The sequence below is a fragment of the Mustela erminea genome, chromosome 6 (genome assembly GCF_009829155.1).
Source record: "Mustela erminea isolate mMusErm1 chromosome 6, mMusErm1.Pri, whole genome shotgun sequence".
Lineage (NCBI taxonomy): Eukaryota > Metazoa > Chordata > Mammalia > Carnivora > Mustelidae > Mustela > Mustela erminea.
In genome coordinates, this window is record NC_045619.1 from 128,143,824 (window position 1) to 128,157,743 (window position 13,920).

At 37.7% G+C, this 13,920-nt stretch overlaps 1 protein-coding gene across 1 annotated transcript in view; it reads right to left on the minus strand.

The window, feature by feature from the left end:
- Positions 1 to 13,920, minus strand: part of ARHGAP21 (Rho GTPase activating protein 21) — a 136,273-nt gene that overhangs the window by 72,659 nt on the left and 49,694 nt on the right. Inside the window, 2 exon segments of the mRNA XM_032349643.1 lie at positions 4,496 to 4,520; positions 4,788 to 4,967. Coding sequence (XP_032205534.1) covers positions 4,496 to 4,520; positions 4,788 to 4,967 — 205 coding nt within the window.

Below are 13,920 nucleotides of genomic sequence, written 5' to 3' on the forward strand. Positions count from 1 at the left end.
TCGTAAGTCCAATATTGACCCTTGCTTGTTACTTGACCACTTCATGCCCCCATTTCCTCGTCTAAAAACTGGAGGTGATACTATGCACTCCAGAAGGCTGATGAGTTAGTCCATGCAAAATTTCAAGACACACTGTAAGTCAGGGGCGGCCACTGCCACCACACTATGACCACCACTACCACCACCGGCTCCTCCTCCTCCTCCTCCTTCTTCAACATCATCACCATCTCTAGTTCCTAAAGTAACTTCAAGATAATGTCAGACACTTGTGGATAGTCTACTGAATGGTCTTAAAAATGAATAAAAATATGTAACTAATTAGTATATTTACCTACCTACAAGAGAAACTCAAATCATTGGAACTGTCAATATAGTTAAAAATGGATCCCAAGGGGTTTAGTGAATGCTCTACGATGTCAGCAGAGACCCATGGAACTCATTTAGTATTGCTACCTTTAGAAATAATGAAACACGCTTCTATTGCCTTACTCCACACTATAGAGCATGGCCTGCCCATAATAAGAATTTCCTCTTACAACAAACTTTCAGGTCCATTTTTTAGTGTTCTATTACTCCGAGGGAATAGGTTTCCAGCCTATTAATGGAAATTAGTAGCATAAAATATACCCAATTTTCTCAGCTTTCCAGAATTTACTTCTTCATTAAATGGAAGACTGTTTGGTCTCTAGGCAAAGTGGGTACTGTGCAACTGGCATAAAATGATGAAATGGCCCAATCAGATTTTGCGCTCAGGGATTTGGAAGTATGACGATGAGAGAGGAAGGAAGAACATACAGTCAGGGCTGTACCTTACACGGATGACGGCTCATGAAAAAACCAGGTATAATCAAAGTTAACTATGAAAGTCATTTAGAACCTCCAGTGAATACCAGACTCTGGGTCTTTGGAAGATCAGAGCCAAGATTTTTTTGTTGTTACTCTCTGCATTTAGTAGCTTTCCAGGTCCTAATTCTGGTGCCTGTGGCTCCCTACATATCCTGTTGCCCTTGACACTGAATTTGGAGATGCCCTGATGGTTTTTTAGAATTAACACATCTTTCCTGAGGTACTTTGTGGAAGTTTCTATTTCTTTTCTTTTTCTTTTCTTTTTTTTTTTTTTTTTTTTAAGATTTTATTTATTTATTTGGCAGAGAGAGAGGGAACACAAGCAGGGGGAGTCGGAGAGGGAGAAGCAGGCTTCCTGCCAGGCAGGGGCTCAATCCCAGGACCTTGAGATCATGACCTGAGCCAGAGACAGGCGCTTAACGACTAAGCCACTCAGTTGCCCCGGAAGTTTCTATTTCTTGCCACTAAAAGAGCCTTGGTTAAAAAACCCAAACATAGGCTACAAAGCTGTCTAGTCAGAAACAACTGTGATCACAAAACACAAATTTTTACTACAGAGAAAATTTATAATATCCCCAGTTACTTTTTTTCTACTATTAATGCTTAAATATAGATTTTAATCCCAAAGTAGAAATCCAACAGTTACTTAAATACCTAGCAAAATGATAAACACATTTTTGAAACATTGGAAATGTCCTTATAATTAAACTGAGACAGAATTTTTACTCACAGAGTAAATAGAAAAGAAATAATAGTAATTATAAACTTTTACTTATTCTTATTTTGATTATTTATGAATATCTTCTCCAGCGACTTAAGGGATAACAGGACAGCAGCAAGACAGCAATTATCTACAAGCAACTATTATCACCAAAAAATATTTTTCTACTTTGATGGCCTTTTTCTTGTAAATATTATTTGCATCATAATACCAAAAACTAATCAATAAGAAAAAATAATTTTAAAACACAAGACAGTACACATATATAGTATATAAGAAACATAACAGAATGGGAAAGTTGGGTAAGGAGAATAATCAGAAAATTAAGTGGCAAAAGAGAGTCCACTAAATTGCCAAAAGGAAAGAACACTAAAACAAAACGTTTCAGCTGTTTCACAGAATTTTGGCATTGTAACAGGATCTCTTAGGAGTTTGAATAAATGTCTGGCAATTACTTCCTCTCCAGTGATTCTAGGCTTTACACTGGAGGCTGGGATTCCATTTCATTAAAACAAAATTTACATAAAAGGATTTTGTAATCTCACTATGCTTGAAAATAAGTTTTAAAAGAATATAAAACTGTAAAATAAAAATCATAATGTTCAGTTGAATTAGAATAATAAACTAAATATAGTTTGCCTCTAAATTGGTTGCATTCTCAAACAAATGATCTATAAAGAAAAATTTTCACATAAAATATATTCTCATGGTTGATTGATGGTTGAGTTGAAAAGGTATTATGAGTGCTGTAGTTTAGTGAAGTAGGCCTCAGAGGACTAGCCCGTGAACCACTACCAATGGGATGACAGGAGCAAACCTTGTTCCTGGGAGGCAAAGGAGCAGAGCACTAGGCACTCCTTAACTCAATGAACGTTCTGAGTCCACTGCTAGCCAGGCATTCAGAATTGAGTAGTAAGTGCTGACTGTTCCCATAAGGTGTTCAGGGCTTCTAAACTTGGAATATCTCTGACTTTTATATGAATTCTTTGTCTTTAGGTATCCACAAATATGGGACAAATTTGTTTTTTGTTTTTTGGTTTTTTTTTTTTTAAGATTTTTATTTATTTATTTGACAGAGAGAAATCACAAGTAGGCAGAGAGGCAGGCAGAGAGAGAGAGAGGAGGAAGCAGGCTCCCTGCTGAGCAGAGAGCCCGATGCGGGACTCGATCCCAGGACCCTGAGATCATGACCTGAGCCGAAGGCAGCGGCTTAACCACTGAGCCACCCAGGCGCCCTTTGTTTTTGTTTTTTAAGATTTTGTTTATTTATTTCAGCCCCACTGAGCAGGGAGCCTGATGCGGGGCTTGATACCAGGACTCTGGGATCATGACCTGAGCCAAAGGTGGATGCTTAATGACTAAGCCACCCAGTGGCCCCTAAACTTCTTTGTTTTTAATTTTCTCAAGGCAGAGAAATATCACAGAATTTCATAACATACTAAATATACCCTATTTCATCCACTGATTCCTAACTTTACGTAAGTCAAACTATTTTTTAAAAGACAGCATTATTTATTTTAAAGATTTATTTATTTGAGAAAGAAAGCGCATGTGTGTGTGAGCAGGGGAGGGAGAGAGAGAATCCTCAAGCAGACTCCCTGCTGAGTGTAGAGCCCGGCAACCCAGAGATCATGTCTTGAGCCAAAACCAAGAGTCTGATGCTTAACGGACTAAGCCACCCTGGCGCCCCCAAAGAAAGTTTTACTTTTAAACAAAAACAAATGAAGGAAAGTTAAGTAAAGAGAAGAAAGATGGCAGAGTTCAGTGCAGATGAACTTCTGAGTTAGACACCTGCTCTAGAAGTTCAGCTCGGTTCTTTAGTGGTATGATCTTGGGAAGGTCATTTCACATCTTTCTCAGCCTAGGTTTCCTCATCTACAAAATGGGAATACTGGCTCACACCTCTCTGCATTATTATGAGTACGAAATAGGATAAGAACATATACTATGATGCCTGGCATGGATTAAGTCTTCAACCAGATGGTGAATATAGCTTGCCTTGTGTAGGATAGGATGTTGTGCGCGTGGCCTCTACCTACACGCCAGAAGCCCCACCCCCACAGTCAGTCAAAATGGCGACAGTCAAAAATGGCTACAGATATTGCCACGTGTCCCCACGGAACAACTGAATGCAAAGTGGAATCCTGTAACAAAGAAAGGACCCGAGGAGAAAGACTGGTAAAACCCAAGTAAAGTCTGTAGTTTAGATAGCAGTATCATACCAATGCTAGTATTTACTTTTGTTCACTGTGCCATGATTATATAAGTTGTTGAACATTAGGGGAAGTCAAATGAAGGATATATGTAAACTGTGCTATTCTGGCAACTTTTTTTTTCTTCAAGACTCAAATTATCTAGAAATAAAAGTTTTTAAAATGGGTGCATTTTATTGTATACAGATTTTAGCTTATTAGAATTCATATAAAATTAAAACAAAAATATGTGGATGTTATTAAAAAAATCCCTATCCCCAGCCTGATTCTCCTTTTAAACTCATTAAATATAATGCTTAAGTCAGGAGGAAGATTAACTACAAGAAGACCTAAAACACTCTACCTTTCAGTATTTGAGTCAATAAATCTACTAGATAAAACAGACAGCATTTCTTACCTAAAAGAATTATTAAATTTATATGATTACTAATTAAATAAAAATATCAGATTAGTTTCCTCATAATCACTTCTGTTCCTCCACATAAACACTAATATATAATTAACAATAAAGTCATCACATGTTCAAATCATGATGAGACAATGCATCCATAAAACTCTGCAGTTGACAGTAAAATTATTTGATTTCCATGACTCTCACATCTAAGAGTTATACAGTTGGACTCCAAAAACAGTATCAGTTCATTTAATATTACTTCAAGAGCAGAAAAATATGTAGATAAACATTCAGAGAAAAATTAAAACTTTTATAGCATACCTCCTCTGTTGCCATTTTCTTCATCCTACAATATAAAAAAATACAGCCATATATGAATACTTAATTATAAACGTTAGTGACATCACAGCAAGGTTCAACTCAATTCAAACCACCCTCCCCAAAGTGTGCCAGTAACAATCTCACTAAGTGCCCTTTGCCAGAAGGACAGCGCTTTCACACACAAGGTAAGAGGGGAGGTTGAGAGGAAGACAAGAAGAAGGCAGGAATTATTTTGTGGAGTTTTTTCAGTAACTTGAAAATAGATATTATTTTGTAGAATGATTTCTCTTACCTTATATGAAAATTGAATTGCAGACTCTGGGGGATACACAATAAAATGCCTTAATGTAAAACCAAAGCCTTGAGATGTTCTTTTCAACATAACTGTTTTGGGACCTGGCCAGGAGAATGTTTCATCTTCGGACGGTGATACAGTTTCACTTTGTTCTTTTCCATCTTTAGTTTTTGATACCTAAAATAAGAAGATATTTAAAAGTTAACTTGATAACTCAATACACTTACTCACTTAGGAAAAAAAATCGTACGTAAACATATAATCACCTGAGCACAGACACAAACCTAAGGGAGAAAAGGGAATCAGGTTCTTCGTATTATAACAAATCATGGAAAGCATCAAAAACAGAATTTTTTTCTAGAAAGGGATGCTATGAGAGTTAATCAGAAGCAAGAAGGAGCTCTTGGAAATTAGAAATATAATGGCTTAAATTTAAAATGCAATAGAAGGAATGAAGCTAACACCACAAAACGGAAACTATGAAAGAAAAGATAATGTAACTCTTGGGTGCCTGGGTGGCTCAGTGGGTTAAGCCGCTGCCTTCGGCTCAGGTCATGATCTCAGGGTCCTGGGATCGAGTGCCGCATCGGGCTCTCTGCTCAGCAGGGAGCCTGCTTCCCTTCCTCTCTCTCTGCCTGCCTCTCTGCCTACTTGTGATCTCTCTCTGTCAAATAAATAAATAAATAAAATCTTTAAAAAAAAAGAAAGAAAGAAAGAAAGAAAAGATATGTAACTCTTACTACTAAGGCAGAACACTGAAACTGTTATCAGAGTCCAAGAGAAACAAACGTTGATTAGAAACTAATAGACAAGGCCTTCAAGTTCTGAGCACAAATCCAGTATTCACGTAGATAATCCTTCCACTCTCCTGGCCATCCAGTATTTTGATCTCTCCTCCACTCTTGGTTTTCATGATTATAACTGCAAACCCTGTGCAATGTCAAGTCAAAGATTCCACTTTTCATTTCCTCTCATTCCTCAGCTCTTCTAAATCTGCTAGGTGGGGCTGCCCCTCCTACCTCCTCCCCGTCCCTCACCAGCCCACGTTCTCACTTCTCTCCGAAGCTAGTTCAATTCACTCCTTTACCTTTCTTGTGCGTCCTCAAAGTCGCCTGACAAAACCTAACGCTGGATAAATAATTAACATTGCCTACTCTGGACCTGTACCTAGACAGCCGAACAAGACTGGCATTAAAAAAACAAAACAAAACAACTAAGCTGTTTTCACTCTAAGTTCATAACCACTAACCTCAAGGGAGACTTTCCGTGTTGTCTGTCAGTAATAATACCGTTCTCCTCAGCCCACTCACGCTACGTGACTATCCCATCCCTTCTCCTCCAGCCTCGCCTGTAGCTAATGACCCTGCTTGCAACTACACTGAAAAAACACGAAGCATGAGATGAGAACTTCATCACTTGCCACATCTACCACTTACCACCTGCAGTGGGAGCCAAGTTTTCCTCCCTTCCTTCCCATACAATCCTGCTCCGATGGACCATTCTTCTAGGGCCCCGACCTGTATACTAGATCCCTCTTAATAGTCAAAGACGTGGTTCCCACAATTCTCCCCTCTCTTTCATATCATCTATTTTCTCTACTATAGCCCTATCAGAACACACACATTTCATAAATTCTTTAATTTTAAAACAACAACAACAACAAAATTGGGGAACCACAGAGCCCTCTCCAGTTACCACCTTGTTTGTCTGCTGATTCTTTAGACCAAAATTCCTCTAAAGTTGACGATGGTATCTCTCTCCATTTTTCTCCTTGCATTTCCTCTGGGTCCCCCTGAATCAAGTTTTGTCTCCACAATTCCCCGTTACTGCTGTCCTGGTCAAGGTCAACAATGGTTTCTACACTGCTAAATTGAGCAACCGATGTTCAGTTCTTGTCTCGTGTGACATATCGACTGGTTCAAGGATTGCGCTGCCTTTTTTGAAAATTTTTCTCCACTTGACTTTCCATACTGATTTTATTCCTAATTCATGGTCTGTTTCTTCTGCCTTCCTTGTTACTACATCATCTGCTAAACTTATGAACTTGGGAATACCCAGGGCTTGGTCCATGGACTTTTCCAGCTCTATTCTGTCTTTTGGTGATTTCATCCAGTCTCATGCTTTAAACTCCATTTATATACAGGCGACCCCTAACTTCCAATCTAATAGGTATCTCTTACGTCTGCATTGCTACTAAGATTTTGTATTAAATTACAATTCCAAGTTCATCTTAGCAGTTTTGAAATGTCACTTTTATCAAACAGCAGATAACTTGAATTGCTTAAATTGATTTTATTTTTTATGTTTCACTAGTGAACCTATCTATTCCTTCACAATGACTTGCTTCTTATGAAGGTGTTAAATTTAAAAATTATACTAAGAAGAAAGTAAGTCCAAGAGACTTCTAAATCCTGAATATTTTCATCACATAGTCAGTATCTGGACTGTTACTAGTGACCTATTAGTTTCATTTTCTTTTCTTTCTGGAAAGATAGCTAGACATTAACATTCTCCAACCACACTTGCAGTGAGGGCAGTAGGGACCAAGTTCTACTCAATGGAATGTAAAGAAAGTAGTATACAACATACAAAAATCAACTGTATTTCTACATACTAACAGTAAGCAAATGGTACCTAAAAAATTTTAAACTACCATTCAAAATATGAAATAATAAGGATAAATTTGACAAAAGATCTGCAAAGCCTATTAAACTACAAAACACTGCTGAGAGATTAAAGGAATATCTAAATAAATGGGAAGATATACCATGTTCATGATTCAGGAGACTCAGTACTGCTATAATGTCAACTCTCCCCAAACTGATCTAGAAATTCAATGAAATCCCAGTCAAAATCCCAGGAGACTTTTGTTTGGATGTTAGCAAGCTGTTCCTAAAATTTACTTTAAAATGAAAAGATTCCAAACAGCCAAAACAAATTAGAAAAAGAACAAAACTGGTGTACCTGGAGTACAAGACCTCAAGACTTACACAGCACCATAATCAAGACTGAAGCCACCTATGAAGACTGTGCATCTGAAGCTAATTTATCATAAATGCAGTTTAGTTTATCCTTCCTTCTAGGAGTTAGGGATTTTGCTAGAAAAAGGAAGTAACAGCAAACATCAACATGGGAGAGTCAAACTGAGTCTCAACGTGATCATATGATCAGGTGAAATCTGCAGGATAAAGGTTATTATTCTGGGCTGAATTATTCAAATAGCTAAGATTTAGAGTGGTGACTGGACCCTCCTTTTGTGAATCAAATGAGAGAATCCTTTTACACATGCACACAAGCCACCCCCCAATTTATTCAGTAAGTGAATATTGAGCACCTACTATATATATCCAATGCTATTCCACCCAGTGAGGATATGAGGGTAAATAAAATATACATAATCTGTTTTCTAAATTAAGCTTCTTATTTTGAGATAATTACAGATTCAGATGTATTGGTAAGAAATTAACACAGAGGGTTCTCCTTGATCTTTATACAATTTCCCTCAACAGTAACATCCTGGAAAACTCCAGTAGGGATCACAACAGCATAATGACATGGATACCATGCAGTCATCTCATCCCCAGCAGAGTCACTCATATCCTGCTTATGTTCAGTTCTACGCTGCAGTTTTGTCACTTGTGTAAGCTTGTGTATCCACCACTGGTCAAGGGACAGCAGAGCTCTGTCACCACAGAATCTCTTCTGTGACTCATTCATAATCAAATCCACCCTCTCCCTTCAGCCCTCACCCAGTCTCCGACTCTAGGCCACCACTACTCTGTCCCGTATTTCTATCATTTTGCCATTTCAAGGATGTCATACACGTGGAATAACACAGTCAGTACACTTTTGGGAATGCCTCCTTCCACTCGGCAAATTCTCTTGAGATTCAGCCAAGCTGCTGCCTGGGTCAACACCTCGCCCCTTTTGTGGCCGAACTGTACTCCAAGCTCTGGATGGACGGCAGTCTGTGTAAAGGACATCTCCTTGTTTCCAGTTTGGGGCTACTAGGAATAAACAGGTTATGAGCCTTCATAGGCAGGTTTTGTGTGAACATAATTTCCGTCTCTCCAGAATAAATATTCAATGGCTGGGTCACAGGTACCGACATCTTTATAAGAAACTGCCAAACTGTTTTCCAGATTGAATATAGATTTTTACAGTCCCAGGAAGTATGAGAGATCTAGTTGCTTTGCTTTTCTTGACAGCATTGGTACCATCATTATTTTTATCTTAGCCATTGTTACAGGTGTGCAGTGACAGGTACTGTGATTATAATTTGCATTTCCCTAATGGATAATAATCAACTTTTCATGTGTTGCTGTCTCATTATGTAATTGTAAAGCACAAAAGACTCTTTAAGGCTTAAGATCAATAAACCCTTTCATGTTACACATGGGGAAACTGAGGCCCAGATTAGTTAAGTGATTGACCTGAGATTACTGCTGCCTAATATCAGGCAAGAAATAAAATCATGGTTTCCTGAATCTGAAGCTAGAATATCTCATATCTCCTCTATTTCATTTTATTTTCCATCTCTTTTATTCTGTAGCCTGCACAGATCCTTCTCCCCAAAAGCTCTTCGATCTAATTTATTATATTTTAAAATTTCATTTTCCTGCAGGACTCTGAATTGAGCACTTTAAAAACTGTACATGTATTAATTTTCTACTGAGTGCATTATTAGGACTTGGCCCCACAGCTCCCAAATGTATTCAAGTTTTCTTCTCTCTTCCTTTGAATATAGAGAGAACCATCCGTATTAGGATTTCATGCTTCAAGTTCTGAACTAAGCCTGCTAGGTCTCGTTCTATCGAGTTCTTCACAAAAATGGCGAGGATGGGATGAAGAAGAATAGGCAATTCCTTTTTTGATCCCTATAAACTTTTTAAGATTTCTGAATGCAACACAGCTCTGTTGCTCTATTATTCTTTCTTCCCAGAACATTACACGGAGTCCTCTCCAGCTTCCTCTATTTTCCCTATAGGACAGAAGGGAGGATTATACTGCTTTCCACATAGAAAGCGAAGATGAAAAGAAATACACATATGTGCCTTCTTGACTCTTTCTTCTCCTTACCCACAGAGCCGTTTGATCTGTTGCATTTTATACGAAGGGCAAACCACAGGCACACAGGGAAGGACAGAGCAGTCACAGATCCCTCCACTAAGAAGACCCCTAACCCCGCCCCTCCCCACACGTCTCACCTCCCCACCGTGAGCACCAAGTCCTGTACCACAGCATCAGGTGCAAAAAGGAAAAAAGCGCCTAGAACAATAGCAGTTAAATTCCTGTTGATGAAGAACTGTCATTTGATCCCCTTAAAAGACTTCATAACAAGGTCACTTGATTGAATAAATAATAACTCAAGGTTAAAAGAAGCCAAAATAAAGGCCAAGAACTACCCAGATGTAAGAATTAGACAAAGCAACCTAAAGGACTGAAAAGGAAGGTGTAAGGGAAAACAATCATGTAACAATAAAGGAAATTAAAACCTCACAGAAGAGCGTGCAAACAGGCATGAGGGAACTTTGGATCACGTAAATGTTCTAAAAGTAGACGGTGATCACGGTTTCACAGCTGTATAAGTTCAGTACAATTGCAAGGTACACTTCCAGTAGTAGGCGAATTTTATAGTATTCTATAAAATTCTATACTATACTATAGCATAGTATAGTATAATGTAAATTATACTTCAATAAAGGCATTTTTTAAAAGCTCAGGTAAAAAGTATAAAGTCTAAGCGTTATCCTGGGCTGTCATGAAAGTAAACATGAGAGTTTTGAAGGAATGTACACACAATAAACACATAACCCCTCAGCTATCTGTTGTAAGTACTTGTACTTGAAGAATGGAGAACTCCCCAGTATACGGCAGGTATCACTCATGATAAAGTACACAGAAGCATCCGTTCTGTGCTCGCCGTAAAAGATCCTAATACTGACTCTACCTAAGATTATGAGCCCTATTCCTACTTCTTTGAAAATGTTTCTCTTCATCTTACCACTGACAGTGTTAGTAGCACCTGTTGTTTAAAGTAAGATTTTCCTCCTTATATTTTAGGGCCAGACTTTTAAAAACTGAAGTAATGCCTTTTTAAGATGTCACTTGCTGAGGAAACATAAGATTGGAATGTCTGGTCCTTAGATTTTTTTTTTTTTCCTTCTACATATTTGAAGTGTTATCATAGCTACGGCTGTCATCTGGCTTGATAATTTTTTCTTTCATTGCTCAGGGAGATGGCGTGTGCAGGGGGACGAGCCCGGACCCAGGAGCCAGACTCCCTGAGTCCTTGATTCTCCAGCTGTGGAGGCTGGACAAGATCCCCGCCATAGCCGTGCCTCGGGGTCTCGTCTTTACTACAGGATGATAGTAACAGTGCTTCACATGCTTCTGATGAGATTAAATGAGTTAAAGTTTATAAAGTGTTTAAAACAAGATATCACACATACTAAGCACTAGATAACTGTTTAAAAAAAAAAAAAAAAAAAACCCCGCAGAGATTGCCAGTAAGTAATGGCTTATTTCAAAAATGTACAAGGAAACCACTTTTCAGATACTAAGAGAATAGCATATAAAACAGTTTTGTCTGAAAGGACAAACCGAATCTTAACTATCCATTTAACTTTCTACTAGATTTTTACATGTATCATAGCAAGTCTGATGGAGAAATACGTTCACAGTGGTTGAGGGATTTGTCAAAAATAAATGGCTAGGGGGTGACAGAATTAGCCTACTTTCTCTGCTCTATGGCATGAGAAGAAAGGAAGCCACATGGATCACTGAGATATTAGATATTGCTTATTAATCAATGAGTTTGTTTGTTTGAACGAGAGAGAACCGGAGGGGAAGGGACAGAGAGAGACAGAGTATCACAAGCAGGCTCCATGCCCAGCACAGAGCCCAACTGAGGGCTCAATGTCATGACCCTGAGCTAAGCCCAGACCGAGTAGCCCGCTTAACTGAGTGAGCCACTCGGGCACCCCTAGATATTGCTTATTTAAAAGTGTTTCCTCTATAGTCCTAATACCACAGAGTTAATCTTGTAACGAATTATTCCTCACATATCGGGCAAAATTTTTCAACCTATGTGGAAATATAATGCTTTTAGCTTTTAGGGTTTTTTTGGTTGTTGTTTAAATTTCAACTGAGCTAAAAAGACTCTTGAATAGTTTTATTATATGCTAAGTATGCTTGGCAACCCTTTACTTGCAGCTTCTGTTTAAAGAGTTCTCCTACAGTTGTTTTGTTGTTTGTGTTTTTGCCAACCCAGGATAACAGTTGGAACTATTCTGATGTTGAATATTATTAGATGTATCCAGATGTGGTTTCCTTAGAATTAATTCTAACTTTCAGTAAATATTTTAATATTTCAGAGATAAAAGATGATGACCAAAGAAACTGAAAAATCTAGATGACTTTAGTCTAAAATATTTCAAATTAAACACTTGGTCCTCATTTTTAAAATATAACTATTTTTTAAGTTTATTATTTACTTGGACATTCCAATAGTATCTTCTATCTAGGGTGACTGTTGGATAGGGGTCCTTTCTTTCTTTTTTTTTTTAAAGATTTTATTTATTTATTTGACGGACAGAGATCACAAGTAGGCAGAGAGGCAGGCAGAGAGAAAGAGAAGGAAGCAGGCTCCCTGTGGAGCAGAGAGCCCGATACGGGGCTCAATCCCAGGACCCTGGGATCATGACCTGAGCCAAAGGCAGAGGCTTTAACCCACTGAGCTACCCAGGTGCCCCGATTGGGGTCCTTTCTAAATGGTTTCATTTATGATTATTTTGAAACAGCTAGTATTTTTTTTAATGTGATTTCCTTTTCTATTCAGAGTTATGGTTTTTAATGTGATTTTTTACCTAAATGCACTTTTCTCACTTCTGTCTCTTTCTCTCTGATTTTCAGATCCCAACATTTCAAAGACACAAATTCTTAATTCCTCAATTTTACAACTTCATAAAAGATAGTTATTTTAGGGACACCTGGGTGGCTCAGTTGCTTGAGCGGCCACCTTCGGCTCAGGTCATGATCCCAGCATCCTGGGATCGAGTCCCACGTCGGGCTCCTTGCTTAGCAGGGAGCCTGCTTCTCCCTCTGTCTCTGCCTGCCACTCTGTCTGCCTGTGCTCACTCTCTCTGACAAATAAATAAATAAAATCTTAAAAAAAAAAAAAAAGATAGTTATTTTAAAATCTGAAGTAAATAAAAAATTGGAAACTTCTAGAAATTTTTAATAGCTTAAACTACTATTACAACTTTGAAAAGTTATTTCTAATTTGCTTATGATCTATATAACCTGGTAACAATAAGTCTCATAAAATGAAAAGATGTTAAAAATCAGAGTATATTTCTCTTTAAAACCAATGATACATTCAGACTCATATCCTCATATCCTTTTCATATCCTCTGAGTTGTTTTATCAGCAGTGCTGATGGGTTTAGAGGACATTTAAATTTAAATTTAATCCCCCCTCCTTGTGACTAATTAAAAAAAATGTCTTCATCATAACAGGGTAAGAATCTGAGTTCATTTGCTAAAACAGAGAAATCACCTTCGAAATATTAATTGGAATAAAAATTCTCATGTGTCATCTGACATTTGTAAAACTTTCCTTATAATTTGAAAGAATTCCTCCTTACTACTCTGATTCCAGAAGCAGGTATGACTGTGTCCATTTTTTTCTTTTTAGCGGTCTCTGACATTACTTTCTAATTCTGTTATTTAAAATATTCATTAAAGTAATTAAGGGAGACTGGAGAATGTGACTATAAACTATTGGCCGAAAGAGGAGACAAAGGTTTGATGAACAGCTACCCAATCTCTAATGTGGTTCACTGATTTTCACTGATGTATAAAATTTCATTGTGAATATAATACATCTTATTTATCCATTAACCTATAAATGGAAATAGGGCTTTTTCCAGTTATTTTGCTGTCACGGTTTAAAAAAAAAAACAAAAAAAACTCTAAGAACATCTCCCCGTTGGAAGGATGTCCTTTATACCATAGTTTCTTTGAAGGATTTACATAGGATTTACCTGCTTTCTTTAAGGCATTTACATAGGTTTACATACCATTTAGATGGTTTCTTTATGGTATTTATCTGGTATTTACCTTTATAA